General features: G+C 43.4%; 3 protein-coding genes across 8 annotated transcripts in view; 1 reads left to right on the forward strand and 2 right to left on the reverse strand.

The window, feature by feature from the left end:
- The first annotated feature begins 1975 nt into the window (after window positions 1–1975).
- On the forward strand, window positions 1976–5728 carry mea1 (male-enhanced antigen 1). 2 transcript variants are annotated; one of them, XM_076085375.1, is made up of 4 exons: window positions 1976–2133; window positions 2777–3024; window positions 3263–3371; window positions 3677–5728. In XM_076085375.1, the coding sequence occupies exons 2-4, from the start codon at window positions 2788–2790 to the stop codon at window positions 3856–3858; spliced, it is 528 nt and encodes a 175-aa protein (XP_075941490.1). In that variant the 5' UTR covers window positions 1976–2133; window positions 2777–2787; the 3' UTR covers window positions 3859–5728. The 2 variants fall into 2 exon arrangements, with proteins under 2 accessions (XP_075941490.1, XP_075941491.1); XM_076085376.1 differs by having other exon boundaries at window positions 2777–3018.
- A 7988-nt stretch (window positions 5729–13716) lies between these two features.
- Window positions 13717–24262, reverse strand: prph2b (peripherin 2b (retinal degeneration, slow)). Its single transcript, XM_076085378.1, has 3 exons — window positions 23682–24262; window positions 21120–21366; window positions 13717–13914 (listed from the first exon to the last, which is right to left on the reverse strand). Exons 1-3 carry the CDS (start codon window positions 24260–24262, stop codon window positions 13717–13719), a joined length of 1026 nt encoding a protein of 341 aa, XP_075941493.1.
- Window positions 24263–25447: 1185 nt separating this feature from the next.
- The window catches only part of ubr2 (ubiquitin protein ligase E3 component n-recognin 2), a 54057-nt gene continuing 51510 nt past the window's right edge, over window positions 25448–27994 (reverse strand). For all 5 annotated transcript variants that reach the window (XM_076085387.1, XM_076085386.1, XM_076085384.1 and 2 more), the window contains 4 exons: window positions 27540–27674; window positions 26849–27019; window positions 26639–26740; window positions 25448–26526 (listed from right to left, as the gene is read on the reverse strand). In XM_076085387.1, coding sequence (XP_075941502.1) covers window positions 26385–26526; window positions 26639–26740; window positions 26849–27019; window positions 27540–27674 — 550 coding nt within the window. In that variant the 3' untranslated portion in view covers window positions 25448–26384. The remainder of the gene's footprint in view (window positions 26527–26638; window positions 26741–26848; window positions 27020–27539; window positions 27675–27994) is intronic.

The following is a 27994-nucleotide window of genomic DNA, read 5'->3' on the forward strand; positions in this document are numbered from 1 at the left end:
CTGACTTATTGCCGAGAATGCGGACACAGCTCCTACTGCAGTCATACAGAGACCGGATCACCCGTTGTAACGAGTCCGGCACCCCATACTCCCGCAGCACCCCCCACGTGTCAGCCAGGACAGCCCAACCATGTCCAGCGCCTTCAGCATCTCAGGGCGGATCTCATCAACCCCCGGCGCCTTGCCACCAAGGAGCTTTTTAACTACCTCAGCGGCCTCTGCCAGGGATATGGATGAGCCCCCCCCAGGTCTTCAGGCGCTGCCTCCTCTGCAGAGGACATGTTGGTCGGGTTTAGGAGTTCCTCAAAATGCTCTTTCCACCGCCCGACGATGTCCCCCGTCCGGGACAGCAGTTCCCCCCCCCCTCGCTGAGAACAGCCTGGGGTAGGCCCTGCTTTCCCTTCCTGAGCCGTCGGATGGTTTGCCAGAACCTCCTTGAGGCCAACCGAAAGTCCTTCTCCATGGCCTCCCCGAACTCCTCCCATGCCCGAGTTTTAGCATCCGCGACCACCGCCCTTCTGGCCTGCCGGTACCTCTCAGCTGCTTCAGGAGACCCCTGGGCCAACCAGGCCTTGAAGGTCTCCTTCTTCAGCTTGACGGCTTCCCTCACCTCCGGTGTCCACCAACGGGTTCTCGGGTTGCCGCCGCGACAGGCACCGATGACCTTCCGGCCACAGCTCCTAGCGGCCGCGTCCACAATAGAGGCTTTGAACATGGTCCATTCGGATTCCATGTCCCCAACCTCCCTCGGGATGTGTGAGAAGTTCTTCCGGAGGTGGGAGTTAAAGACCTCCCGGACAGGGTCCTCCGCCAGACGTTCCCAGTTCACTCTCACTACACGTTTGGGCTTGCCGGGTCTTTCCAACCGGTTCCCCTGCCATCTGATCCAACTCACCACCAGGTGGTGATTAGTTGACAGCTCTGCTCCTCTCTTCACCCGAGTGTCCAAGACATACAGCCGCAGATCAGATGATACGATTACAAAGTCGATCATAGATCTCCGGCCTAAGGTGTTCTGGTACCAGGTACACTTATGAGCCACCTTATGTTCGAACATGGTGTTCGTTATGGCCAAACTGTGGCTAGCACAGAAGTCCAATAACGAGACACCACTTGGGTTCAGATCGGGCAAGCCGTTCCTCCCAATCACCCCCCGCCAGGTTTCTCCATCATTGCCCACGTGAGCGTTGAAGTCCCCCAGGAGAACTATGGAGTCGGTAGGCGGCGCCCTTTCCAGGACCCCTCTCACCGACTCCAAGAAGGCCGGATACTCCGAACTGCTGTTTGGTGCATAAGCACAAACAACAGTCAGAGCCTTGCTCCCCGCAACCCGTAGGCGCATGGAGGCGACCCTCTCGATCTCCGAGGAGAACTCCAACACAGCGGCGCTCAGCCGGGGGCTCGTGAGTACAGAACACAACACAACAGAACACAACAGAACACAACAGGACACAGCAGAACACAGCAGAACAGAACACAACAGAACAGAGCAGAACACAACAGAACAGAGCACAACAGAGCAGAACAGAACAGAGCACAACAGAACACAACAGAACAGAGCAGAACACAACACAACAGAGCAGAACAGAGCAGAACAGAACACAACAGAACACAACAGAACAGAGCAGAACACAACAGAACACAACAGAAGAGAACAGAGCAGAACACAACAGAGCAGAACAGAGCAGAACACAACACAACAGAACACAACAGAACACAACAGAACAGAGCAGAATAGAGCAGAACACAACAGAACACAACAGAACACAACAGAACACAGCAGAACACAGCAGCTGTACAAATACAATTTAATTAGATAAATAAATAAATACTTACATAAATAAAAACATCTTTTTTGTTTTTATCATGAAATAAAAATGATCTGATGTTGAATATGAGTTGTATTATATTTACTTTGTCGTTCTTGATGTAAATTGTTCATGTTGTTAATAAAGTTATTTATTAAAAAAAAAAAAGATCTATTATGCGTCACTTGTGTTGCTATGTCGTGACGTACACGGAAGTGTTCCCGATCTGCAGCTGCAGCTAGCAGCGGCTAACGGCTACTACCAGCAACCTGAAGCTCCGAACACACAGACAGGTGGACAGACAGACAGACGGAGAGACAGACGGGTAAGACAGTCAACACTTCACATCGGGAGAGTTTATTCTTCTTCTCGTTATAAAACGAGAACAAAGAGCAGAAGAAGAGTTAAAGACGCGGAGCTAACTAGCTTTGTTAGCTGCTAGCTGCTCCAGGTGTCTTTGTTTAATATGATTCCTTACAGAATACATAAATGATAATAATAACAAAAACAAACAGACTTCATTCATTCATACACGTATATATTTTAATAATAATTAATAATGAAATAATAATGACCTGTTTTTAAGAGGAGAAAATAATTTTCAGGTTTCATTTATTAAATGTAATTAATCTAATAAATGAATGAATATAGTAATAATATAATATTACATTTATTGATCTATTATCAATAAATAATCAGTTACTCTTCTAATTGATGACGTCATTGGTTTCACTGTGACATCAGATGCAGACTCAGCTCAAGGTAATTACCCACAATTCATAGCAACGTTAGGGTCTTAAGGTCTTTGGGGGACACGGGTTAGGGTTCAGGTCTTAGGGGGGGACTGGGTTAGAGTTCCGGGTCTAAGACCTTAGGGGGGACACTGGGTCTTGACCTCAGACGAGGGAACAGGAAGTGACATAATGCTGACTCATGGTTACTGGAGGATGAACCTGTCTGTCTCTCAGGGTGTCTGTGGATGGAAGTGAGGAGCTCCACGATGGGACCGGAGAGAGTCTTACCGAACTCTGAGGACGAGCTGGGGGAGGACGAGCGACCGGCCGACGGAGCCATGCTACCTGTGTGGAACGGGGAGGAGGAGGAGGAGGGGGGGGAAGAGGAGGAAGTGAACAATGGAGGATATTATTACCAACCTCTAAACCAGGAGCCTGATGGGGGGCAGCTGGGGGAGGAGGGGGAGGAGCAGCAGGTACAGGTGAGTTGTGTTCAAAGTCATTTATTACATTTGTTTGTATGAAACTAATACATCAGTGAGATGATGTCAGTTGTTTACTTCAGTGATTTAAATATGATAAAATAATAATATAATATAATTATTCATCATCATGATGTTTGTTGGCCTTGTCCTCACCTGTAGACACATCCCTGCTCTGATTGGCTGTGGACTCAGAAACCATTGTGATGACTGGGTTTACTGGGTGTCTCACCTGCAGGTGATGGGTCTCCACCTCCCTGAAGCCCCGCCCACAGACAGTGATGATGAGGAGGACCCTGAGGGGGCGGCGGCCCTGAGGAGCCGAGCATCGATCCCCATGGACGATGGTCAGACCTCAGTACACCGACTACTTCTAGCCCTAACCCTTTAAAGCTGACAGCTTTACTTACTTTACACACAAAGATTTGTACAATCAAACCATTGGCATTCTGGGTAATTGTGGTGCCATTGCAATCTGCGTGGCTGCGTGTTTTGTTGTTATGCGTCGCCGCGTGTTTTGTTGCGTTACGCGTCGCCGCGTGTTTTGGTGCTTTGCGCGTGGCCGCGTGTTTTTTATTATCATCTTTATTGATGAAGAACATTAAACAGCTGTGCTTCCTGTCCTCTGATATCACTTCCTGTCTCCCTACAGACCACGTGGAGCTGGTGAAGAGGACGATGGCGGCCGTAGCGTTGCCGTCTCTCGGCGTGCCGTCTTGGGCCACTGAGATCTCCGATGACCAGTGGAAGGACATGGTCCAGAACACTCTGGAGAGCCGGCAGAGCGCTGCCGCCCTGCGCCTGCCCCGCAGGAACAACATCAACGGACCCTGAACGCACCACGACCACTTCAACAACCTCTACTGACCCTGAACGCACCACGGCCACTTCAACAACCTCTACTGACCCTGAACGCACCACGGCCACTTCAACAACCTCTACTGACCCTGAACGCACCACGGCCACTTCAACAACCTCTACTGACCCTGAACGCACCACGGCCACTTCAACAACCTCTACTGACCCTGAACGCACCACGACCACTTCAACAACATCAACGAACGCTGAACGCACCACCACAGCTTCAATAACAACAACTGTCCCTGAACGCACCACAATGGCTTCAACAACCTCGACTGACTCTGAATGAACCAATGACCACTTAGCTTCTGCTGACCCTGAACGCACTACGACTACTTCAGGGACACAACTTCATTTTTTCTTTGTTACATCAAAAACTTTCAGATTCAACTTGAAGTTTGTGAAACTGAATGTTGTTGAATTGAATCCCTTAGTTTCTCTGTTTAGAAGCTGATTCCAGTATTTAATATTCGTCCATAACAGTTTAATTAATGGCAGTGTGTTGACTCAAAGTGTTCCCATGTTAGCTGAGGCTAAATAAACAAAACAACAACAGTGGTGATGTAGATTCATCATGTTCTTCAATCCTCAAAACAAAAGTCTAAATTTAGTTTCAAGAAGAAAGCTTCAGTTCCTGATCTCGGATCAATTCTACAGTTTGTGAACAGACACACGGACACAAAGCTGATCCTCCAGCTGAAGACCACCGGACTCTAGACCAGCCGGACTCTAGACCAGCCGGACCCTGGACCTGAAGCCGGACTCGGGACCTGAAGCCGGATTCGGGACTCTGTTTAAAATGAGCTAGCTGATGGTAGGTAACTGACATAGTTAGCTCACTAGCTAAAACTGTTGCTTGTCAGCTAGTGAGCTAATGTTGGTTAGCAAGCCAACAAACTGCTAGCTAACAGCTAATGCTTATTAGCTTACATGCTACAGAGCTACCAAATCGTTAATATCATCCAAGCGTATCTCGTTAGCCAATGAAATGTTGGCTAGCTAGCTAACTGGTGTCGGTAAGCTAACTTCAGCTAACTATTGATTCCTTAGAGAGTAACACGTTTAGCTCGCTAGCTTTATTAATGTTATTAACTGTAGCTTTAGTTTTCTGTGTCGTTGACAGTAACGACGTGAACATCTTATCAAACTCGAGGAATATATAAAAGGACGTTTTGTTATCGTGACACTGTTCTAACTAGCTGGCCAACGTTAGCACTCCTACATTCCTTCTTTTAGAGGTTTTTCTCCTGATACACGGAGTCGCTAGCTAACGTTAGCACGTGTTCCTGTGGAGTCAAAATGTCCAGAAAAGATGATATTTCAAGAGAAGAGAAGCCGGTCACAACTAGTTTTTAAAATCTCAGTTTTCTTTATAAAATAAGTTGTTTTTCTCATGATCTTTTCTTTTTAAATATTAACATTTTTATTCCTAAATTTGTGCACAAATTCAGCAATTTAAAGGCGCTAATAACTGCAACTAAGGATTAATTATTGTGATTATCGATTAATTGTATGACCTATAAAATGTCTTTAAGTGACTCATATTCAGTTTAAGTCGACTAACTTGTTCATGAGTGAGATTTAGATTCTGAAATAACGTCGTTACTTTACTGTCAAACCCAGTGTGGGAACTTTTGTTAAATGTTTTTTAAATACTTTTGTCCCTTTTTTGACTCTGTACTCGGCTCCTGTTTATTTTTGTTACTGCTGATCTTTTTTTACAGAATCTAAATGTTGTGAACTGAACTTTAAAATAATCTGTTTTCATCGAATTTTACAAAACAAATGTATCGTAACTGTTTGTTCTTTTTTCAATCGAAAATAAAAGAAAAATCTAAACTTTTTCTGTCTCAATTGTGATAATTTGCTCACTATTACTGAACGGTTGTAAACAAAGTGATTAATCAAATAATTGGGAAAACGATCGACAGATTAATCAATAAATTCAATAATTAGGATAATTTCAAACATGGCTGCTCGTCTTCTGTAGAAATGAATGAAAAAGCAGCCCTAACCCTATTTAAATGTGTTAACGAGTTCTTTAATGATTGTATATCAAATAATCTGAACACGTGTGTGTGTGTGTATATATACAGGTGATGGTCATATAATTAGAATATCATCAAAAAGTTGATTTATTTCACTAATTCCATTCAAAAAGTGAAACCTGTCTTATATTCATTCGTTACACACAGACTGATATATTTCAAATGTTTATTTCTTTTAATTTTGATGATTATAACTGACAACTAAGGAAAATCCCAAATTCAGTATCTCAGAAAATTAGAATATTGTGAAAAGGTTCAATATTGAAGACACCCGGTGCCACACTCTAATCAGCTAATTAACTCAAAACACCTGCAAAGGCCTTTAAATGGTCTCTCAGTCTAGTTCTGTAGGCTACACAATCATGGGGAAGACTGCTGACTTGACAGTTGTCCAAAAGACGACCATTGACACCTTGCACAAGGAGGGCAAGACACAAAAGATCATTGCAAAAGAGGCTGGCTGTTCACAGAGCTCTGTGTCCAAGCACATTAATAGAGAGGCGAAGGGACGGAAAAGATGTGGTAGAAAAAAGTGTACAAGCAATAGGGATAACCGCACCCTGGAGAGGATTGTGAAACAAAACCGATTCAAAAATGTGGGGGAGATTCAGAAAGAGTGGACTGCAGCTGGAGTCAGTGCTTCAAGAACCACTACGCACAGACGTATGCAAGACATGGGTTTCAGCTGTCGCATTCCTTGTGTCACGCCACTCTTGAACAACAGACAGCGTCAGAAGCGTCTCGCCTGGGCTAAAGACAAAAAGGACTGGACTGCTGCTGAGTGGTCCAAAGTTATGTTCTCTGATGAAAGTAAATTTTGCATTTCCTTTGGAAATCAGGGTCCCAGAGTCTGGAGGAAGAGAGGAGAGACACACAATCCACGTTGCTTGAGGTCCAGTGTAAAGTTTCCACAGTCAGTGATGGTTTGGGGTGCCATGTCATCTGCTGGTGTTGGTTCCACTGTGTTTTCTGAGGTCCAAGGTCAACGCAGCCGTATACCAGGAAGTTTTAGAGCACTTCATGCTTCCTGCTGCTGACCAACTTTATGGAGATGCAGATTTCATTTTCCAACAGGACTTGGCACCTGCACACAGTGCCAAAGCAACCAGTACCTGGTTTAAGGACCATGGTATCCCTGTTCTTAATTGGCCAGCAAACTCGCCTGACCTTAACCCCATAGAAAATCTATGGGGTATTGTGAAGAGGATGATGCGAAATGCCAGACCCAACAATGCAGAAGAGCTGAAGGCCACTATCAGAGCAACCGGGGTCTCATAACACCTGAGCAGTGCCACAGACTGATCGACTCCATGCCACGCCGCATTGCTGCAGTAATTCAGGCAAAAGGAGCCCCAACTAAGTATTGAGTGCTGTACATGCTCATACTTTTCATGTTCATACTTTTCAGTTGGCCAAGATTTCTACAAATCCTTTCTTTGTATTGGTCTTAAGTAATATTCTAATTTTCTGAGATACTGAATTTGGGATTTTCCTTAGTTGTTAGTTATAATCATCAAAATTAAAAGAAATAAACATTTGAAATATATCAGTCTGTGTGTAATGAATGAATATAATAGACATGTTTCACTTTTTGAATGGAATTAGTGAAATAAATCAACTTTTTGATGATATTCTAATTATATGACCAGCACCTGTATATACTCATAAACTATATATAGTAATTAACACTCACCGGCCACTTTATTAGGCACACCTGTTCAATTGCTTGTTAACACAAATAGCTAATCAGCGAATCACACAGCAGCAGCTCAATGCATTTAGGCCTCTAGACGTGATGAAGACGACTTGCTGAAGTTCAAAGCGAGCATCAGAATGAGGAAGAAAGAGGATTTAAGTGACTTTGAATGTGACACGGTTGTTGGTGCCAGACGGGCTGGTCTGAGTATTTCAAACTGCTGATCTACTGGGACTTTCATGCACAATCATCTCTAGGGTTTACAGAGAACGGTCCTAAAGAGAAGATATCCAGTGAGCGGCAGGTGTGTGGACCAAGATGCCTCGTTGGTGTCAGAGGTCAGAGGAGAATGGGCAGAGTGGTTGGAGATGATAGAAAAGCAACAGTAACTCAAATAACCACTCGTTACAACCAAGGTCTGCAGAACACATCTCTGAACGCACAACACGTGGAACCTTGAAGCAGCCGGGCTACAGCAGCAGAAGACCACACCGGGGCCCACTCCTGTCAGCTAACAACAGGAAGCTGAGGCTACAGGCTCACAGGTTCACCAACATGTGACAACAGAAGATTGGAAAACATTGCCTGGTCTGATGAGTCTCCATTTCAGCTGCCACATTCAGATGGTGGGGTCAGAATTTGGCGTAAACAACATGAAAGCATGGATCCATCCTGCCTTGTATCAACGGTTCAGGCTGCTGGTGTAATGGTGGGGGGGGATATTTTCTTGGCACACTTTGGGCCTCTTGGTACCAACTGAGCATGGTTTAAACGTCACGGCCTACCTGAGTATTGTTGCTGACCATGTCCATCCCTTTATGACCACAGTGGACCATCTTCTGATGCTACCTCCAGCAGGATAATGCACCATGTCACAAAGCTCAAAGCATCTCAAACTGGCTCCTTGAACATGACGATGAGTTCACTGTACTCCAACGGCCTCCACAGCCACCACATCTCAATCCAATAGAGCAGCTTTGGGATGTGGTGGAACAGGAGATTCTCATCATGGATGTGATGCTATCGTGTCAATATGGACCAAAATCTGTGAGGAATGTTTCCAACACCTTGTTGAATCTATGCTACGAAGAATTAAGGCAGTTCTGAAGGCAAAAGAGGGTCCAACCCGGTACTAGCAAGGTGAGTGTATATAGTAATATAAAAAGTCATAAATAGTATGTAAAACAAAAGTCATAGTATAGTATGTCTTGGAGGTTTAGCCTTATTGTCGTCATGATCTGATCTAATCTTAATCCTGCCTAGCAACTGGCTATGAGGAGCTGTGATTGGTCCGTTAAGAAGCTTCAGGATATCTATTTTTCTACATAAAATACAACGTAACTTCATGGAGCGTTTAATGTCATCTGTAATTCATTCATTCTTAACTTTCTTTTCTGTAACAGATATAACTATGTATTTATATATAGATAATTTTCTCTGTAACAGAAAATTACAAAAACATAGATATACAGACGCATGCACAACACGACTGTGCATGTCGGTCGTCCATCTTTATTTGAGGCTTCCTCTTCAAGATGTGTTCATCAGTAGGACGAACATAATGACTGTGATCCTGCTGCTGTATGAACAAACTGTTGGGTCAGAAAGATGTTAATGATTTCAGTGAACCTCTCCTTTACAGGACGAGCCCCCCCCCGGTGTCTCCCTGCGTCATGGTCGCTGACCTTGGCCCTCAGCTGACATCAGCAGAGTAAATCTGTTCCTCTGATCTCATTAACTCTGTTTATCAGCTCATCTGCTGTTAACCACCTGCACACACTGTAAAACACTATAAGATAATGTAAAACACTGTAAAACACTGTAGAACACTAAGATAATGTAAAACACTGTAAAACACTATAAGATAATGTAAAACACTGTAAGATAATGTAAAACACTGTAAAACACTATAAGATAATGTAAAACACTACAAGATAATGTAAAACACTGTAAGATAATGTAAAACACTGGAAGGTAATGTAAAACACTAAGGTAATGTAAAACACAATAAGATAATGTAAAACAGTACAAGATAATGTAAAACACTAAGATAATGTAAAACACTATAAGATAATGTAAAACACTACAAGATAATGTAAAACACTAAGATAATGTAAAACACTATAAGGTAATGTAAAACACTAAGATAATGTAAAACACTACAAGTTAATGTAAAACACTGTAAGATAATGTAAAACACTGTAAGATAATGTAAAACACTAAGATAATGTAAAACACTATAAGATAATGTAAAACACTAAGATAATGTAAAACACTACAAGATAATGTAAAACACTGTAACATAATGTAAAACACTAAGATAATGTAAAACACTATAAGGTAATGTAAAACACTAAGATAATGTAAAACACTATAAGGTAATGTAAAACACTATAAGGTAATGTAAAACACTGTAAGATAATGTAAAACACTGTAAGATAATGTAAAACACTATAAGATAATGTAAAACACTGTAAGATAATGTAAAACACTATGATAATGTAAAACACTGTAAGATAATGTAAAACACTATAAGATAATGTAAAACACTAAGATAATGTAAAACACTACAAGATAATGTAAAACACTGTAACATAATGTAAAACACTGTAAGATAATGTAAAACACTACAAGATAATGTAAAACACTGTAAGGTAATGTAAAACACTATAAGGTAATGTAAAACACTGTAAGATAATGTAAAACACTACAAGGTAATGTAAAACACTGTAACATAATGTAAAACACTAAGATAATGTAAAACACTATAAGGTAATGTAAAACACTATAAGGTAATGTAAAACACTATAAGGTAATGTAAAACACTGTAAGATAATGTAAAACACTGTAAGATAATGTAAAACACTATAAGATAATGTAAAACACTGTAAGATAATGTAAAACACTGTAAGATAATGTAAAACACTATGATAATGTAAAACACTGTAAGATAATGTAAAACACTATAAGATAATGTAAAACACTAAGATAATGTAAAACACTACAAGATAATGTAAAACACTGTAACATAATGTAAAACACTGTAAGATAATGTAAAACACTACAAGATAATGTAAAACACTGTAAGGTAATGTAAAACACTATAAGGTAATGTAAAACACTGTAAGATAATGTAAAACACTACAAGGTAATGTAAAACACTATAAGATAATGTAAAACACTGTAAGATAATGTAAAACACTGTAAGGTAATGTAAAACACTAAGATAATGTAAAACACTACAAGAGAATGTAAAACACTGTAAGATAATGTAAAACACTATAAGGTAATGTAAAACACTGTAAGATAATGTAAAACACTGTAAGATAATGTAAAACACTATAAGGTAATGTAAAACACTGTAAGATAATGTAAAACACTGTAAGATAATGTAAAACACTATAAGGTAATGTAAAACACTAAGATAATGTAAAACACTGTAAGATAATGTAAAACACTATAACCCCCGCAAAGCAGCCGGCCCGGACTCTGTCTCCCCCTCCACCCTGAAGCATTGTGCTGATCAGCTGTCTCCGGCGTTCACAGACATCTTCAACACCTCCCTGGAGGCATGCCACGTACCAGCCTGCTTCAAGGCTTCCACCATTATCCCTGTCCCCAAAAAACCAAGGATCACAGGACTCAATGACTACAGGCCCGTCGCCCTGACCTCTGTGGTCATGAAGTCTTTTGAGCGCCTTGTCCTGTCCCACTTTAAAACCCTCACTGACCCACTCCTGGACCCCCTGCAGTTCGCCTACAGAGCCAACAGGTCTGTAGACGATGCAGTCAACTTGGCCCTTCATTTCATCCTCCAGCATCTGGACTCCCCAGGAACCTACGCCAGGATCCTGTTTGTGGACTTCAGCTCTGAGCTCTGCTTTCAACACCATCATCCCGTCTCTGCTGCATGACAAGCTCTCCCAGCTGCACGTGCCAGACTCCACCTGCAAGTGAATAACAGACTTCCTGTCTGACAGGAAGCAGCGCGTCAAACTGGGAAAGCACGTCTCAGCCTCCCGGACCATCAGCACCGGCTCCCCCCAAGGCTGCGTTCTTTCCCCTCTGCTCTTCTCCCTGTACACCAACAGCTGCACCTCCGAGTCACTAGTGCGGATGACACCACCCTCATTGGACTCATCTCTGGTGGAGACAATATAAGACACTGTAAGACAATGTTAGACAATGTTAGACACTGTAAGATAATGTAAAATACGACAAGATATTGTAAAACACTGTAAAATACTACGAGACATTGTCAATCACTGTAATTTACTGCAATACACTGTAAAATATTGTCAAACACTGTAGGAAACAATAAAAATAATACAAGACATTGTCAAACACTGTAAAATACTACAATACATTGTCACTGTAGGAAACAATACAATAATACAAGACATTGTCAAACACTGTAAAATACTGCAATATATTCTCAAACACTGTACGATAATGTAAAACACTATAAGATCATGTAAGACACTGTAAGACACAATACGATAATGTAAAACACTGTAATAGACTCCAAGACATTGTCAAACACTGGAAGACAATGTTAGACAATGTTAAACACTAAGACACTGTAAGACAATGTTAAACACTAAGACACTGTAAAATACTACAAGACAATGTCAAACACTAAGACAATGTTAGACAATGTTACACTGTAAGACAATGTTAAACACTAAGACACTGTAAGACAATGTAAGACAATGTTAAACACTAAGACACTGTAAAATACGACGAGATATTGTCAAACACTGTAAAATACTACAAGACATTGTCACACTGTAAAATACTGCAAAATACCACAAGACATTGTCAAACACTGTAAAACACTGTAAAATACCACAATACATTGTCAAACAATGTAAAACCAGAAACACTATCTATAATACACCAGTATAAACCTGTATACACCTGTATATACCCATGTGCAACACCTATATAAACCTATATATACCCGTGTATACACCTGTGTATACCTGTATAAACCTGTATAAACATGTGTTCTACGTGTACCGAAACAACGTTGATAATAAAAGAAGAGTCAGACAGTTTGGTGTCAGTCACAATCTCTTTATAGGTTTTATCGTACACAGTGGAGCGACTACAAACTCCAACCAACCCACAACAGCTGGCTGAAAACATCACAAAAAAAGTAAAAACAGTGAAATACAAATATTACAACGTGTAACTGAAGACTGAATTTCTCTGTAGACTGACCCTTTAATCACTATACAGCCGTCCTGACTTTATACATGAGTATAAAAACTCTCCTGTTTGGTCGCTCTGACAGGGAGCCATGATGTTAGCCATGTTAGCATGTCTTTAATAAAGCCCAGTTTAGAAGATGTGCGCTGGACATAAAAACATCTTTGAAAGATGTGTTCAAGTAATATTCAAGGAAAAAGTTGCATGAATGTTACTCGCTGCGTACAAACCTTTAAACACCTCCTGCTGGTCAGCAGCTGCTGACCAGCCTGTGGCAGCACTGAGCACTCATTTTTTGGGGGATATTTTTGGCATTCTGTTTCCAAGTCAACAAACCGTTTAAGAGGTCCGACAGCGACGGTAAAGACCAATACTCCATGTCTGAGACACAGCAGCTGATAACGATGCATTCACTGACCTTCAGAATTTGAAAATATCATTCGTATGCTCTGCGCTCTGTACTGGACAAATGGAGTCACTGCAACTCCCAGTCCTAATCGAATAGATCAGTCAGGCTCCTGATGGTGTCTGACAGGAAGCATTAATGTATGTGTGTGTGTGGGGGGGGGGGGGGGGGGGGGTTACTTAATATATGTTTGTAATAGAATTTTAAATCCCAACCCAGAAGTTTTATTTACAGCAGCAGGTTTCTGTTCCTCCCGTTTAAAAATAAACTCTGATCAACATATGTACACAATGGAAGATATCAATTTTAAGTGTCTGTGTGTGTGTGTGTGTGTGTGTGTGTGTGTGTGTGTGTTTAACACATGTATGATGGTGTATATACAGATGGAGGAGAGGCAGGTAAAGGTGTGTGGTGGGGGGAGGGGCCTCAGTCCTTCTTGGGGGGGCAGGGCTCTCAGGTGGTTCACCCTAACCCTCAGGTGCATCCTCGCCCTCCACCACTTGGTTGGTCTTTCCGAGCGTCTTCATCTTGGCGAACAGCTCTCCCATCGTCTCCTTCACTCCTTTCTCCAGCAGCCAGCCGTCGCTCTCACACTCAGGGTTCTCCGGGTCCTCCATCGTCTCCAGAGCCGTGGTTAGGTACTTCAACCCGGCCATGTCCACCGACTGGGACACACAGAGACAGGGTCAGCATGTGGACCAGAACATATCAAATATATATATATATACATATATACATATGTATATATGCCTTCCAAGTTCAACAGGATTTCAACAGGATTCCCCAAAGAAGTCTAATCATAATAATAGAAATACAAGTTCAAATATCTTTGAATGAACTATATGATAACTTTTATTATAATAATATTGTTGTGCTTTCTTTACATCCGTGTGTTCTCAGTCTGTCATTTCAGAAGAACAAGTGTCATGAAACTGGTACAGAACGGGTTACATTTAGGATTCCAATCACATGACCTTATCCTTTACATTTTATTATTATTTTATTATTTTTCTTATGTTAGTATTTAAGTATATAACTATTTCGTTTAGAAGACGACTTAGGGGGAACACAGCTGTGGATGTGAGGTTGATAATGTATTTGTTGTGTGGAGGCTGCTGATTGGTCACAAACTGAAGAGACTGAAACGGATCTGAGAGCAGCAGCATCAGTAAAGTTCCTCCCAACATGTGATTGTTGTTCTTAAATCGCCGTGACGCTTCAGGTCAAACCTGTTGTTATGACCCACATAACTCTCTCAGGAATCGTCCCTCGTCCTGGTCTTCCCAGAATGCAACCTGTTGCTGATGCAGGCAGATTAACCCCCCCCAGAATAGTTCCTGATCCTCCGTGAGCCTGACCACCAGCTTAACACACCGCTACCTCAGCAAGTGAAAGATCTGATACCAGGTCAGATTGTCATCAGTCAGAGGACGTGAGGACCAAACCCTAACTCTGACCCTAACTAACCCAACCCCCTAACCCTTGACCCTCTGAACACTAGAGAGTTGAAGCAGGAAGGAGAACGAGGAGGAGGAGAACGAGGAGGAGACGAAGAAGAACAAGAACAAGAACAAGGAGAAGGAGAAGAACAACAACAATAAGAACAAGGACAAGGCCAAGGAGAAAGTGAAGTAGAACAAGAAGAACAAGAACGATAAAAAGGACAAGGAGAAAAACAAAAACAAAAACAAGAAGAACAAGGACAAGGAGGACAAGGACAAGGAGAACAAGAACAAGGAGAGGGAGAACAGGAACAAGAACAATGAGAAGAACAATAACATGGAGAAGAAGGAGAATAACATGAACAAGAACAAGGAGAACAAGAACAAGAATATGAAAGAGGAGGAGAAGGAGAAGAACAAGAACCAAAACAAGGAGGAGAAGAACAAGGACAAGGAGACTCACACTTACAGTCACACTCACACCAACACTCACAGTCACACTGTGAAGAATTTCAGTATTAAAAGCATTGTTAGTATGATTAATAGCACCCCTAGTGGTGAATAAAAGTGTCACAATATATAAATGTCAAAATATGGTAAAATGTCACAACATATTTACTTATGGAATGTATAATATGTTTACAGTATGTTTACCATAGAAGTGTTGAGCCATAAAAGACAATCAATGAATAAACTGTGAAGAATAGCCAAGGGACAGACAGGGATTTTGAGACAGGCATTGCAGAGACCACCAGGACCAGAGGAGGAGTCCGGACGACTTCAACCAAACACTTAGCTGATAACTGCCCGAAGCCAGGAGGGGCTATTGAATTTCGGCCAATCACAGAGGCTGATACTGGACATTTGAACTTTCGGACAAAGACTTTTAAATATAGGCTAGTTCCAGAGGGTTTTGGCTTCAGTTCGCGCCGTTACCACTCTCTGTAGTTGACCAGCTGGGCTAGCCTATTATGTGGGCCGTGTGAAGACTCTGCCCACGGGACATATCCATATCGATAGAGTAATTCAGTTTGCAACTGTTCTAGCTTCTCTTGTTTATTAAATACTTTTTGATTGTAAATCGGATCCAGTTCATTTTTGGTGTAACTTCGCTGCCGAAAGTTAGCAGCAGGGAAAGTCCAGCAGTCTGGTTCTCCCCTAATTAGGCCCAGCTTCAACAACACTCACACTTATAGTCACACTCACACTCACTAACACTCACAGTCATAGTAGTCAAAGTCACAGTCAGTCAGTCACATTCACACTCACATTCACACTCAGTCACAGTAGTCAAAATCACAGTGACACTTACAGTCACACTCACAGTCACACTCAGACTCACAGTCACACTCACATTCACAGTAGTCAAAGTCACAGTCACACTCACACTTACAGTCACACTCAGACTCACAGTCACACTCACATTCACACTCAGTCACACATTCAGACTCACAGTCACACTCAGACTCACATTCACACTCACAGTCACACTCACAGTTACACTCACTAACACTCAGACTCTCTCACAGTCACACTCACGGTCACAGATGGTCACTCACACTCGGTCACAGTCACAGTCACATCGCAGTGATACAGAGTATCTTAATTGTAAGCTAAGCTAACTACCCGCTGGCTGTAGCTTCTGTGACGACCCTCTCTACCCTCTCTGCCTGTTCGTTTGGCTGCCTTCCTTGCAGGTGTTGGAGGTGAGGGTGGGTGTGGCAGAGGGTTGTCAGGCAGAGTGGAAGCACCTGAGGCCATTCACAACACTGGCCCTGTGTGCCAGAGCACCCGGTATTAAAAACCCTCTGGATTCTCAGTGGGTCGCTCTCTCCTCCCTGAGACACCCATTTTGGTTTTGGTTGCGGTTGGTTTCTATACTATACAACACTGCATGTACACTTTACACGCACTCACTTACACTGCTGAAATGACTGAGTTCACATGTCACTGTTAGTTTATGTTTGTCTTTTATGTTACTTTAAACCTAATAAATAATTGTTAAAGTGCTTCATTGAATGCGTCTCCCTTTTTTGTCATGGCCGTTCGGCCCGGTTTGTGACAAGTGGGGGCTCGTCCGTCCAAATTGATTGGCTCGAGGCTGATATTTGGTTCTGAATAGTAATAGTTTGGTCCAGCACACAATGTGTTTGGGGGATGCATTTTCTTTTGGCAGCTGAGGTTGGTCTTGCAGCCAGCGTGTGTTTACACGAGTTGGCTGGTGTGAACTAGCAGCAGTGAGTACATGGTCTTCTAGTGTGTTCGTTGACTTTTGTGGAGTATCCCTGGATAGGTGAAGCAACGTGGTCCGTGTGGCTGCGTTGTTTTTTTTCTCGTTTTTTTTTGTGTGGTGTGCGGTCAGAGCAGTTGTCTCGGGGACACATCCATAGCTGTCAGGTGAGTAACCAGCTTGCTGGGGGCCCAACCGGCTATTGGTTTAAGTGTTTAAAAAGCCTCCCGCTAATCTGCATGAAGACTAGGGTTCTGTGAGGTAGATGAGTTTGGGATAGGCAGTCTAGATAGAGGGAATTCCACATTAGTTTGGGGGACAAATCATTGTCTCTTTTAGTGCACTAGTTGACCTAGAAAACACTGTCTGGTTTTGTGGTGGCCTTTGACCTGGTCTACTATGGCAGGGGTAGAGGACTTTGTTGATGCTCCATGCGAGGAGGTTCTGGATCGTTGCTCTAGAGATCAGCTCTTCAAGATTGCAGAAGAGTATGATATTGATCTAAGTGGTGTTGGTGATAAACGGCTTCAGGGAAATGTAAAGGCTATGGTTAAAATGCGGTTGGTTGAGAGAGGGGTGCTGGTTGCTCAACAAGAGGGACTGGGTCAGTCAATAGCAGCACCGGCACTTTCAGTTCCATCAGGGAACCTTACCTTTGAGCAGCAAAAATAATTGCTTTTGTTACAGTTTTCTCATGAGAATGAGAAACAAAGACTGGAAGTGGATAAACAAGTGGAAATTGAGCAGTTGCGGTACAAAATAGAACAGGAAAAGATAGCATTAGTCAGAGAGGGTAAGCTTTCTGGAGATGTTTTGCACGCGGGAAATGGTTCATCATCGCGTTCTCGCGATATTGTGAGTAATTTGCATCTCTTGCCTAAGTTTAACGAGAAGGATCCGGATGTGTTTTTCTCACTGTTTGAGCGGATTGCACAGGCAAGAAATTGGTCAGACTCTGAGCAAACCTTGCTGTTGCAGTGTGTGTTGTCAGGAAAAGCCCAGGAGGCATATGCAGCTTTAGATAATGATCTAACTTATAAATCAGTCAAGAATGCTGTTCTGAAGGCATACGAGTTGGTCCCTGAAGCATATCGCCAGCGTTTTAGGATGTTGGAAAAAAGGTTCAACCAGTCTCATATGGAGTTTGCGAGGGAGCTGACGAATAATTTCAATCGTTGGTGTACATCTTCTGATGTTAGTGATTTTGAAAGTTTGGGCAATTTGGTCGTCTTGGAACAGTTTAAGAACTCTCTGCCCAGTCGTGTTGCCACATATCTTACGGAGCGTAAAGTTACAACTGCCACCCAGGCTGCTGGGTTGGCCGATGAGTATGTGCTCATTCATAAAAGCCGGCTCGGTGAGCCTGTGTGGGAGCCTGTACTGCAGAATGATGGAGGTGTTAAGTCCTCTGTTCGCTTCGGAGGTTTTCCAGGTGGGGCGCCTCGGGGAGCGCCTGAAATGGGAGAAAATATGTGCCATTACTGCTGTGAGGCAGGCCACTGGAAACAGGACTGTCCAATACTTAGGGATAGGAGGCAGCAGGCTGGAGGTGGGTGGCTAAAACCTGCTGCACTGGTTGTAAGCGTTCCTGGTCCTGTGGGAGTGGGAGTGTGGCAAGGTGGGCATGCAGAATCTGGCGTGGTTGGAGGCCCAGATGAGTCCTATCGGCCTTTTGTCTCCGAAGAGTTTGTAACACAGACTGGTAGTGACATTAAGGTGCCCGTTAAGATTTTGAGGGATACGGGTGCTTTCAACTCCTATGTTCGAGACTCCATTTAGTCATTTTCAGATGAGACAGATACAGGGGATAAAATCCTGATGCGAGGAATGGGGTTGAGGGTGTTGCCTGTCCTGGTGCACATGCTGAATCTAGACTGTGGCTTGGTTCAGGGCAGAGTTCCTATTGGGGTGAGACCAGCGTTACCAGTGGAAGGGATTGACATAATTTTGGGCAACGACCTGGCTGGCAGTCGTGTGTGGGCAGATGTGCCTCCTCCTCCGATAGTCACTCCTTTTCCTTCAGCCTCAGAACAGCCTGATGAGAGTGCTGTAAACTTTCCCGAAGGTTTCCCTCCATGTGCAGTTACTCAGTTGATGAGTCGTGCTGAATCAAAGGAGGTAGATGGGGCGTGGAGAAAAAGTTGCCGTGTTTACCTGATTTTCTTTTTTTCTGTGTCTCATAGTGATCTTTGACAAATTTCCCCTTGGGGATGAATAAAGTATATTTCTATTCTTGCAGAGAGCAGATCCAGCCTTGGAGGAGTTGTTTGGATCAGTGCTGTCAGTTGGTGAGGTGAAACATGTTTCCAGGGGCTACCTTCTTCAGGATGGTATTTTGGTGAGGAAGTGGGTGCCCCATGGTGAGGATTTTGTTGGGGATCCCATTTTTCAAGTTGTCATTCCAGCTAAGCTTCGTGGTCATGTGTTGAGACTTGCTCATGATGGGTCAGGGCATTTGGGTGTCCGGAAAACCTATGACCAGATTTTTCGCCATTTATTCTGGCCACAAATGAAAAAGGATGTTTCTATGCATATTAAAACCTGTAGTACATGTCAGATGACTGGTGTGCCAAATCGGGTCACTAAACCTGCTCCATTGGAGCCGATTCCAGCTATCAGTCAGCCGTTTGAGTACCTAATCATTGATTGTGTGGGGCCGCTGCCCCGTGCTAAGTCTGGTAGCCAGTATTTGCTAACTGTTATGTGTCAAAGCACCAAGTACCCGGCAGCGTATCCTTTGCGAACAATAACTGCAAAATCTGTGGTTAAGGCCCTGAGGCAATTCATAACTGTGTTTGGCATCCCTAGAGCAGTACAAAGTGACCAGGGATCACATTTTTCTTCTTACCTGATGGCCCAAGTGTTAAAACTGCTAGGTATCAGACATAACCAGTCGTCTGCTTATCACGTACAGAGTCAAGGCACTTTGGAGCGGTTTCACCAAACACTTAAGTCTCTTTTGTGCTCATATTGCACTGAGCTAGAGTGGGACTGGGAAGATGGGCTACCATGGTTGCTGTTAGCTGCACGGGAGGTTGTACAGGAAAGTACAGGGTTTAGCCCAAATGATCTAGTGTTTGGCCACACTGTCCGGGGTCCATTGTCTGTGTTTATGGATGGTTGGAAGGAGTCAGATCCGCCCAACAATTTATTTGAATATGTGAATGGGTTTAGGTATCGACTTTATTTTGCAGTTTAGTGCCGGTGATCAAGTTTTAGCTCTTTGTCCGTTGGCGAGTTCACCCTTCCAGGCTAAGTTTTCTGGTCCGTTTACAGTGGTTAAACGCATCTCAGACAAGAATTATTTGATTTCAACTCGCAGGAAACCTATTAAATTGTTCCATGTTAACTTGCTTAAACCCTATTATGCTCACTCTTCTAGTGCACCTGGTGATGTCCAGCAGGAACCAATGGCATTGAGTCCTGTAGTTGGGGGCTGATACAGTTTCAGGACGATGCTGTTCTGGAGCCTGATGAGGGGTTGTTGTCTGGTCGACTGAAAAATTCAGGGACCCACATGAGGTTAAAAGGGTTGTTCGGCCATTTGCCAGAAGTACAGAACTTAAATATAACTGTTTATCTCCTGGTTTGTTTGTTTTGCTGTTGTGGTGTTCTTGTGGGACCCCCGTCTTATGGAGGGGGGGGGGGGGGTGTGACGACCCTCTCTGCCCTGTCTGCCTGTTCGTTTGGCTGCCTTCCTTGCAGGTGTTGGAGGTGAGGGTGGGTGTGGCAGAGGGTCGTCAGGCAGAGTGGAAACACCTGAGGCCATTCACAACACTAGCCCTGTGTGCCAGAGCACCCGGTATTAAAAACCCTCTGGATTCTCAGTGGGTTGCTCTCTCCTTCCTGAGACACACATTTTGGTTTTGGTTGCGGTTGGTTTCTATACTATACAACACTGCATATACACTTTACACGCACCCACTCACTTACACTGCTGAAATGACTGAGTTCACATGTCACTGTTAGTTTATGTTTGTCTTTTATGTTACTTTAAACCTAATACATGATTGTTAAACTGCTTCATTGAATGCCTCTCCCTTTTTTGTCATGGCCGTTCGGCCTGGTTTGTGACACTTCATATTCAGAACACACATGAGAGTTATATGAGAAAACCTAAATGTTGGACTGCTTTTGAAGGCAACACTGTGGCTCAGTCCGGATGCTGATTGGCTGAAGCGGGTTATTGGCGGCTTACCTCCAGGATGATGGTGCCAATGATGAGCACTCCAATGCTGTTCATTATGCTGCTGAAGTAGTAGAAGAGGGCCTCTCGGCAGCCCCGGGTCCAGATGTTGAGCTCCTCAATGCGGTGGTCGTAGTCATAGTGGGCCGAGTTATTGGTCAGGTGATGCTGGATGCAGGGCCGGGGGGACCCGGGGTTACAGCAGCTGAACGGGACACTGTCCATCAGGTACTTCCCCTCCACGTTACTCAGGACTCGACTGCAGGACCAAGACAGTCATGGTTAACATTCACTGGACTGTACAGGTCAGAGGTCAGACACACTAAGTGGCTGGATGTCACAGTCATGGTCGTATAGATGGTTTACTGAGCCTGTCTACCATGGCCATCTGACCCCCCTCGGATCCACTCTGATATCATTAACATCGAAACATGACTTTATACCTGCAACCACAGACCTGTAGTTGTAGTGTACATGTACATATCTCATAGGCATTGATCAGTTCCTTTAAGGACCCCCTCGTCACGCATTCCTTATCTAACATCATCATCTTCTCACTGTGGATCTGACTGTTCTTCATCTTCTTCCATCATCTCAGTGTGGATCTGACTGTTCTTCATCTAACCATCATCATCTCACTGTGGATCTGACTGTTCTTTATCTTCTTCCATCAACTTCTCACTTTGGATCCGACTGTCCATCTAACCATCATCTTCTCACTGTGGATATGACTGTTCTTCATCTAACCATCATCTTCTCACTGTAGATATGACTGTTCTTAATCTAACCATCATCATCTGACTGTGGATATGACTGTTCTTCATCTAACCATCATCATCTTCTCACTGTGGATATGACTGTTCTTCATCTAACCATCATCATCTTCTCACTGTGGATCTGACTGTTCTTCATCTAACCATCATCTTCCCACTGTGGATATGACTGTTCTTCATCTAACCATCATCATCATCTCACTGTGGATCGGACTGTTCTTCATCTAACCATCATCATCTCACTGTGGGTCTGACTGTTCTTCATCTAACCATCATCATCTCACTGTGGGTCTGACTGTTCTTCATCTAACCATCATCATCATCTCACTGTGGATATGACTGTTCTTCATCTAACCATCATCTCACTGTGGATATGACTGTTCTTCATCTAACCATCATCATCATCTCACTGTGGATATGACTGTTCTTCATCTAACCATCATCATCATCTCACTGTGGATCGGACTGTTCTTCATCTAACCATCATCATCATCTCACTGTGGATATGACTGTTCTTCATCTAACCATCATCATCATCTCACTGTGGATATGACTGTTCTTCATCTAACCATCATCATCTCACTGTGGGTCTGACTGTTCTTCATCTAACCATCATCATCTCACTGTGGGTCTGACTGTTCTTCATCTAACCATCATCATCATCTCACTGTGGGTCTGACTGTTCTTCATCTAACCATCATCATCTCACTGTGGGTCTGACTGTTCTTCATCTAACCATCATCATCATCTCACTGTGGGTCTGACTGTTCTTCATCTAACCATCATCATCATCTCACTGTGGGTCTGACTGTTCTTCATCTAACCATCATCATCATCTCACTGTGTATCTGACTGTTCTTCATCTAACCATCATCTCACTGTGGATCTGACTGTTCTTCATCTTCTTCCATCATCATCATCTCACTGTGGGTCTGACTGTTCTTCATCTAACCATCATCATCTCACTGTGGATCTGACTGTTCTTCATCTTCTTCCATCATTATCATCTCACTGTGGATCTGACTGTTCTTCATCTTCTTCCATCATCATCATCTCACTGTGGGTCTGACTGTTCTTCATCTAACCATCATCACCATCTCACTTTGGATATGACTGTTCATCAGCCACACACCTCCAACCACAGACCTCCAACTAAAGACCTGTTGCCAAAGACCTGCAACAAAATACCTGCTACCACAGACTGACTTGTTTCTCAGTATGTTTCCAATGATCACATGTTCTGTCAAAAATGTGTTGAGTGTTTTTCAGCAGTTGCTCTGGTGAGTAAATAATGAAGCCCCCCCCCAGTCCACTGGTTTAGTTTAACCGTGTCATGTTAGAAGCGTGTGAGCTGCAGCGAAGTGGAAATGAGATCCTGACAGATTATCGACTTAGAGAAGAGAAGCTGGTACATCGACCTCCTGCACGGGAACTTTTACCTCCTTAAATCCCTCATTTATCCTCCACTGACCCCTTTTGACAGAACTCTCTTCGTTGACCCGCTGATCTCTGTACGTTTTAAGTGTAAGAGATTTGAATCAGGCTTTAATAGGAAGAATAGAGATGAGACAAAATGAGCCAGAGTTCAGAGAAGCTGAAGATTGAAGTGAACTTTCAGGGAAAGTTAAAGTGTCGGGTGATAAACAATTGATCCACTTTTGACAGGACAAGTTAATCAGTTCAATATAAAGCCGTTTGTGTTTAGTTCTTGTTTTCATTATTGATCATATTTTGATTAGTTGATCAATCGTTTGGTTTTTGAAACATTAGAAAAAAAGGGAAAATATCCAAGAATACTCACTCCTTCACCAGGTCGTTGCTCATGTCCAGGTAGCGGTTGCTGATCCACTGCACCTCGAACCAGTCCCTGAAGTTGTTGTTGCCGCAGCAGCGGAACTCGATCTGCGTCATGTCCAAGGTCCTCTTCATGAAGCAGCGTCCCGGCGTGTCGGTGTCCTTGTAGAACTTGATGCTGTTCTTAAGGCCCTCGGCCAGCGTCAGGTACACGGCGAACTGCATGAGGAAGCACAGCAGCGCCGTCAGCAGCAGCAGTGCGTTGAAGCCGCAGCACAGCAGCAGGAATGGCTTCAGCATCGGTTTCCACTTGGCGAACTTGATGGGGTCCAGAGAGTCGTGGCACACTTTTCCCCCGAAGGCGTTGAGCCCGCAGGCCAACGAGCCCACCAGGATTAACAGGTTGGGCACCAGGTGGCTCTCGTTGTTGTCCATCATCTCGCTTCTCTTCCGCAGCTCGATCTTGAAGAAGATGCCGAGGCCGAAGAGGAGAATCCCCGCGATGACCGAGAGCCAGTAGATCATCCACAGACCCTGAGCCAGCTTCACCCGCTTCTGCAGGTTGAACTTCACCGGCATGAACGCCATTTTCACGTCTTAGTGGGATCAAATGATCAAAACCCTGAAATCAGCTAAACTTCTGTGTCAATGAGAAAACAGTTTGAGAATCCCTTTAGAGATTTAATCCGATCCAGAAAGAAGCAGCTGAAAGCAACTCAGCCAGAATTCCTGGTTTCAGACCCATAATGCCGAGCTGCAGGTCCATACTGCTGCCATCAAATCACAAGAGAAAAGATTCAAACCTGTCCGATCTGCAGCGAGCTGCTTCGCTCTGGTTGTTTGGGAGAATAAAAGGTGTGAATGTGAGCAGCAGCTCCTCCTGAACCTCTGATCTCATGAACAGAAGATCAGCTGCTGCCTCTAATCCTCAGACTTACTGATAATCGGTTTGCTGTTAAGCAGCAGCTTCCTCCTCTGGTCAGCTGACACAAGCTCACCTGTTTCACCTCCCTGCAGGTGAGCCAGGTGAGCCTCGGAGATAGGAAGTAGAAGAAGTCACTCTGCAGACGAAGAAGGAGAAACTTCTTGTAACGATGTTGAGAAGAGTTGTTGGTATTTTACTGCAGAAGATATCTATATCTATATCTATATATTAGTGCTGGGCAACAATTACAATTTGTAATCGCGATTAATCGCATTGTTATGGCAAAGTTCAATAATGAATTCAAAAGTAGTGTATTGTGCACTTTTATTTTAAAGTACTGCTATATGAACTAAAGGTCAATAACATTTGGTTTAAACACTTTAAACACATCAGGTTGTTGTTAGCAGCAGTGTTCCCTTCACACAGTAGCAGTTCTATCTCTTCCCTATCTGTGCTCAGTGTGTGAAACGTTCCACTGCTGTGCAACAGGAATAACATGTCAGCACGTTTCATCTACATGTGTCTTGTGTCTTCATGACACATGTGTCTTCATGACACAAAATTGAAACATTTTGGAGACAAATTTGAAAATATTAATAAATACATTTTACAAAAAAATATCACTTTTCCTAAAAATAAATATATTTGTAAATTCAATGTAATTAAAAAAAGATTAAATAAATGAGTTAAACAGAAACTGACACATTATTATGAATACTGTAAATACAGAAACATTCAGAACAATTACAAACAACTAAAAGTTTAGGGTCTATTCCTATTTATTATTATTATAATTATTAATATTAATAATCATCAGTTGATAATGTGATAAAAACACAAACATGAACTCCTTTTAAAGTTTTTATTGGTTTTCTTATTGTTATACAATAATGTACATTTACTAATTTATACAAGAATTCACATATTAACAAGTCTGATGAAGAATCTTTTCATTTACTAAACTAAAATTTAATTCAAACATCTTTATTTCTTTAAGGAAAATCTGCTTTTAATAAGAAACAAATAAATAAATGTCAAACTCAAAAAACCTCATGTAACAGGAAGTGACATCACAGCTCTCCAAAACAAAATAAACTTTAAAAGTAAACAATCAGTTTGATATGTTTAAAATATTAATAGGAGGCAGTCGCTATGGAAACGCTTTTAAAAAACATCCCATCATGCAATGCGGCATGTTGATCTCTGTGACGCCTTCAACGCTTCGTGGTGATTTCACAATAAAAGCCTTCATGTTCTTCAGTTACTTCCTTCTGTCTCCAACTACTACATTACCCAGGAGCCTCAGCTGCTGAGTTATCTTTAGTTTGTTGATGAAATGCATCCTGGGAGTCGTAGTATTTACTTTCAGTCTGAAATCAGGGTACTTTTTTCCCATCATGCAACACGATCTGAAAGGAGGATTTAAGATGAAATAAAAGTAACCAGTCAATCAACATGTGAGTGACAGCAGTGGGTGGGCGGGGCTTCACTTTGGTAAAGTTTTTATTTTGTCAAAAAATCAAATCAAACGCAAATCTGAAAAAAAATGAATTAAAAAACGATCTAAAAGAAACGTTCTTAACTTCCTGTCTGTGTGAGCAGGAGAAAGGGGGCGGAGTCAGAGTGATGGAGTGGAACAAGGTCTTCAGAGGAGGAGGCGGGGTCAACACAGAGAAGACCAATCAACGCTGGGCTTCAGAGGAGGAGGCGGGGCCAACACAGAGAGGACCAATCAACACTGGGCTTCAGAGGAGGAGGTGGGGCCAACACAGAGAGGACCAATCATCACAGGTGCTGCCAGTCGATGGCGACCAGCGTCTGATTGGCCTCCTGAGCGTGACCAATGACCTCAGCGACGCCGTGCTGACGCCACAGACGCTCAATCTTCTTGTAACGATCGGAACAGAGATGGAGGGGGTTCCCCCGCCTGTAGGGACACAAACAAACAAATAAACAAACGGGTGGAGGGGGAACTCAAACAAACTAATAAACAAACAAACAAACAAAAGGTGTAGAATCAATAAAAGGAGAACACCTACTTGAGGCCCTGGTCCGTCTCTCCGTAGTCGTCCAGATACGGAGGAGGATAGAAACAGCCTTTTGTTTTACCTCCTACAAACAACACCTGACTTTCTCTGACTCTGCACACACACACGCACACACACACACACAAAGACACACAGTCAGGGGACCACCAGAGTGACAGTAACATCCATAGAGCTATCAGCAGTAGAGGACAGGTGTGTTACCTGAGGAAGAGGCCGAGGCCGGCTCCACAGGTGAAGGTGTGAGCGGTGCAGGCTCCTACGTCCTCCCCGTCCACCTCCGTCTGACAGCAGTAACTCTGAGAACACAACATGGAGCCACACACCAGACACAGAGTGGGAGCTCGAGACTTATCACCTCCTGACCTGGGACACCTGCACAGGAAAGTAACGCAGGTAAGTAACACTGTGTAAGGGCCTGAGGGGCAGGGTAGTGGCTGGCATCTACATTCCTGCCAGAAGGCTCCACCCACTCCTTCAGGAGAGTATTGAGATCAGGTGTGGGAAGATACACACATGATCCAGATCTCCTCGTCAGGGAGGGGAACAAAAGGCAAGGAGGGAAATGGAGCGGAGAAGAGATGACGAGGGGAGAAGAGTGTCTTCTCCTCGGAAGGAAGAAGATTACGCCCGGTAAGTCGGCTAGCGGCCCAGCTGATTTAGTTTAGTTATATAGTTAACTGATCGAGCTCTGGACTGAGCTACGTTTTGTGTTGTTTTGTGTTGGTTGAGGTTTGTTTGATTAAAAACCTGCAGAACTGACTCTGCCTGTGATTGCTGCGCTGCCACTAATCTCTGTCCTCCGTACCTTCCTGTTACAACAGGAAAGTAACACAGGAGTATGTACTCTGTCTACATACAGTGTGTACTCTGTGTACATGCAGTGTGTACTGACGTGAAGCTGGACGCCTGGTTGATGAGGACGCTGTAATCTTCTGGCAGTTGGATCAGTCGGTTGGACTCTCTGGGGAACCTGACGATGACTCCGCCCACCTGTAGTGTTTGTCTCACAGCTGGATGACAACACCACCTACACACACACACACGTAAATCTCTTCAGGATGAAGCTAACCTCAATTACGTACTACACGACTGTGTGTTAGTTACCTGTGTGTGTTACCGATGTGTGTGTGTGTTACCTATATGCGTGTGTGTGTTACCTGTGTCTGTATTAATGTTGCATGGTGTATCGATACTGAAAAGGTACCGCGGTACCCGTGCGTTAAAAACGATACGATTTTGCATATTTTTAGTATCGATACTTCATTAAAATAGCGCGATCAGAGCGCACTCACTGTTCCGCTGCCTGCAGACATTGACTGCAAGGGGGCGGGGCTACCCAGCGCTCAC

Source organism: Anarhichas minor, unplaced genomic scaffold (assembly GCF_050575085.1).
Source record: "Anarhichas minor isolate MPS153535 unplaced genomic scaffold, ASM5057508v1 ptg000154l, whole genome shotgun sequence".
NCBI lineage: Eukaryota > Metazoa > Chordata > Actinopteri > Perciformes > Anarhichadidae > Anarhichas > Anarhichas minor.

Coding starts and splice junctions, on each gene's coding strand:
- mea1 (XM_076085375.1), top strand. CDS start 2,788: ATGGAAGTGAGGAGCTCCACGATGGGACCGGAGAGAGTCTTACCGAAC. Junction 3,025..3,262: donor GGGAGGAGCAGCAGGTACAG/GTGAGTTGTGTT, acceptor TCTCACCTGCAG/GTGATGGGTCTCCACCTCCC. Junction 3,372..3,676: donor ATCGATCCCCATGGACGATG/GTCAGACCTCAG, acceptor GTCTCCCTACAG/ACCACGTGGAGCTGGTGAAG.
- prph2b (XM_076085378.1), bottom strand. CDS start 24,262: ATGGCGTTCATGCCGGTGAAGTTCAACCTGCAGAAGCGGGTGAAGCTG. Junction 21,367..23,681: donor AGCAACGACCTGGTGAAGGA/GTGAGTATTCTT, acceptor TTGGTCCTGCAG/TCGAGTCCTGAGTAACGTGG. Junction 13,915..21,119: donor TTGGCACCATCATCCTGGAG/GTAAGCCGCCAA, acceptor TGTGTGTCCCAG/TCGGTGGACATGGCCGGGTT.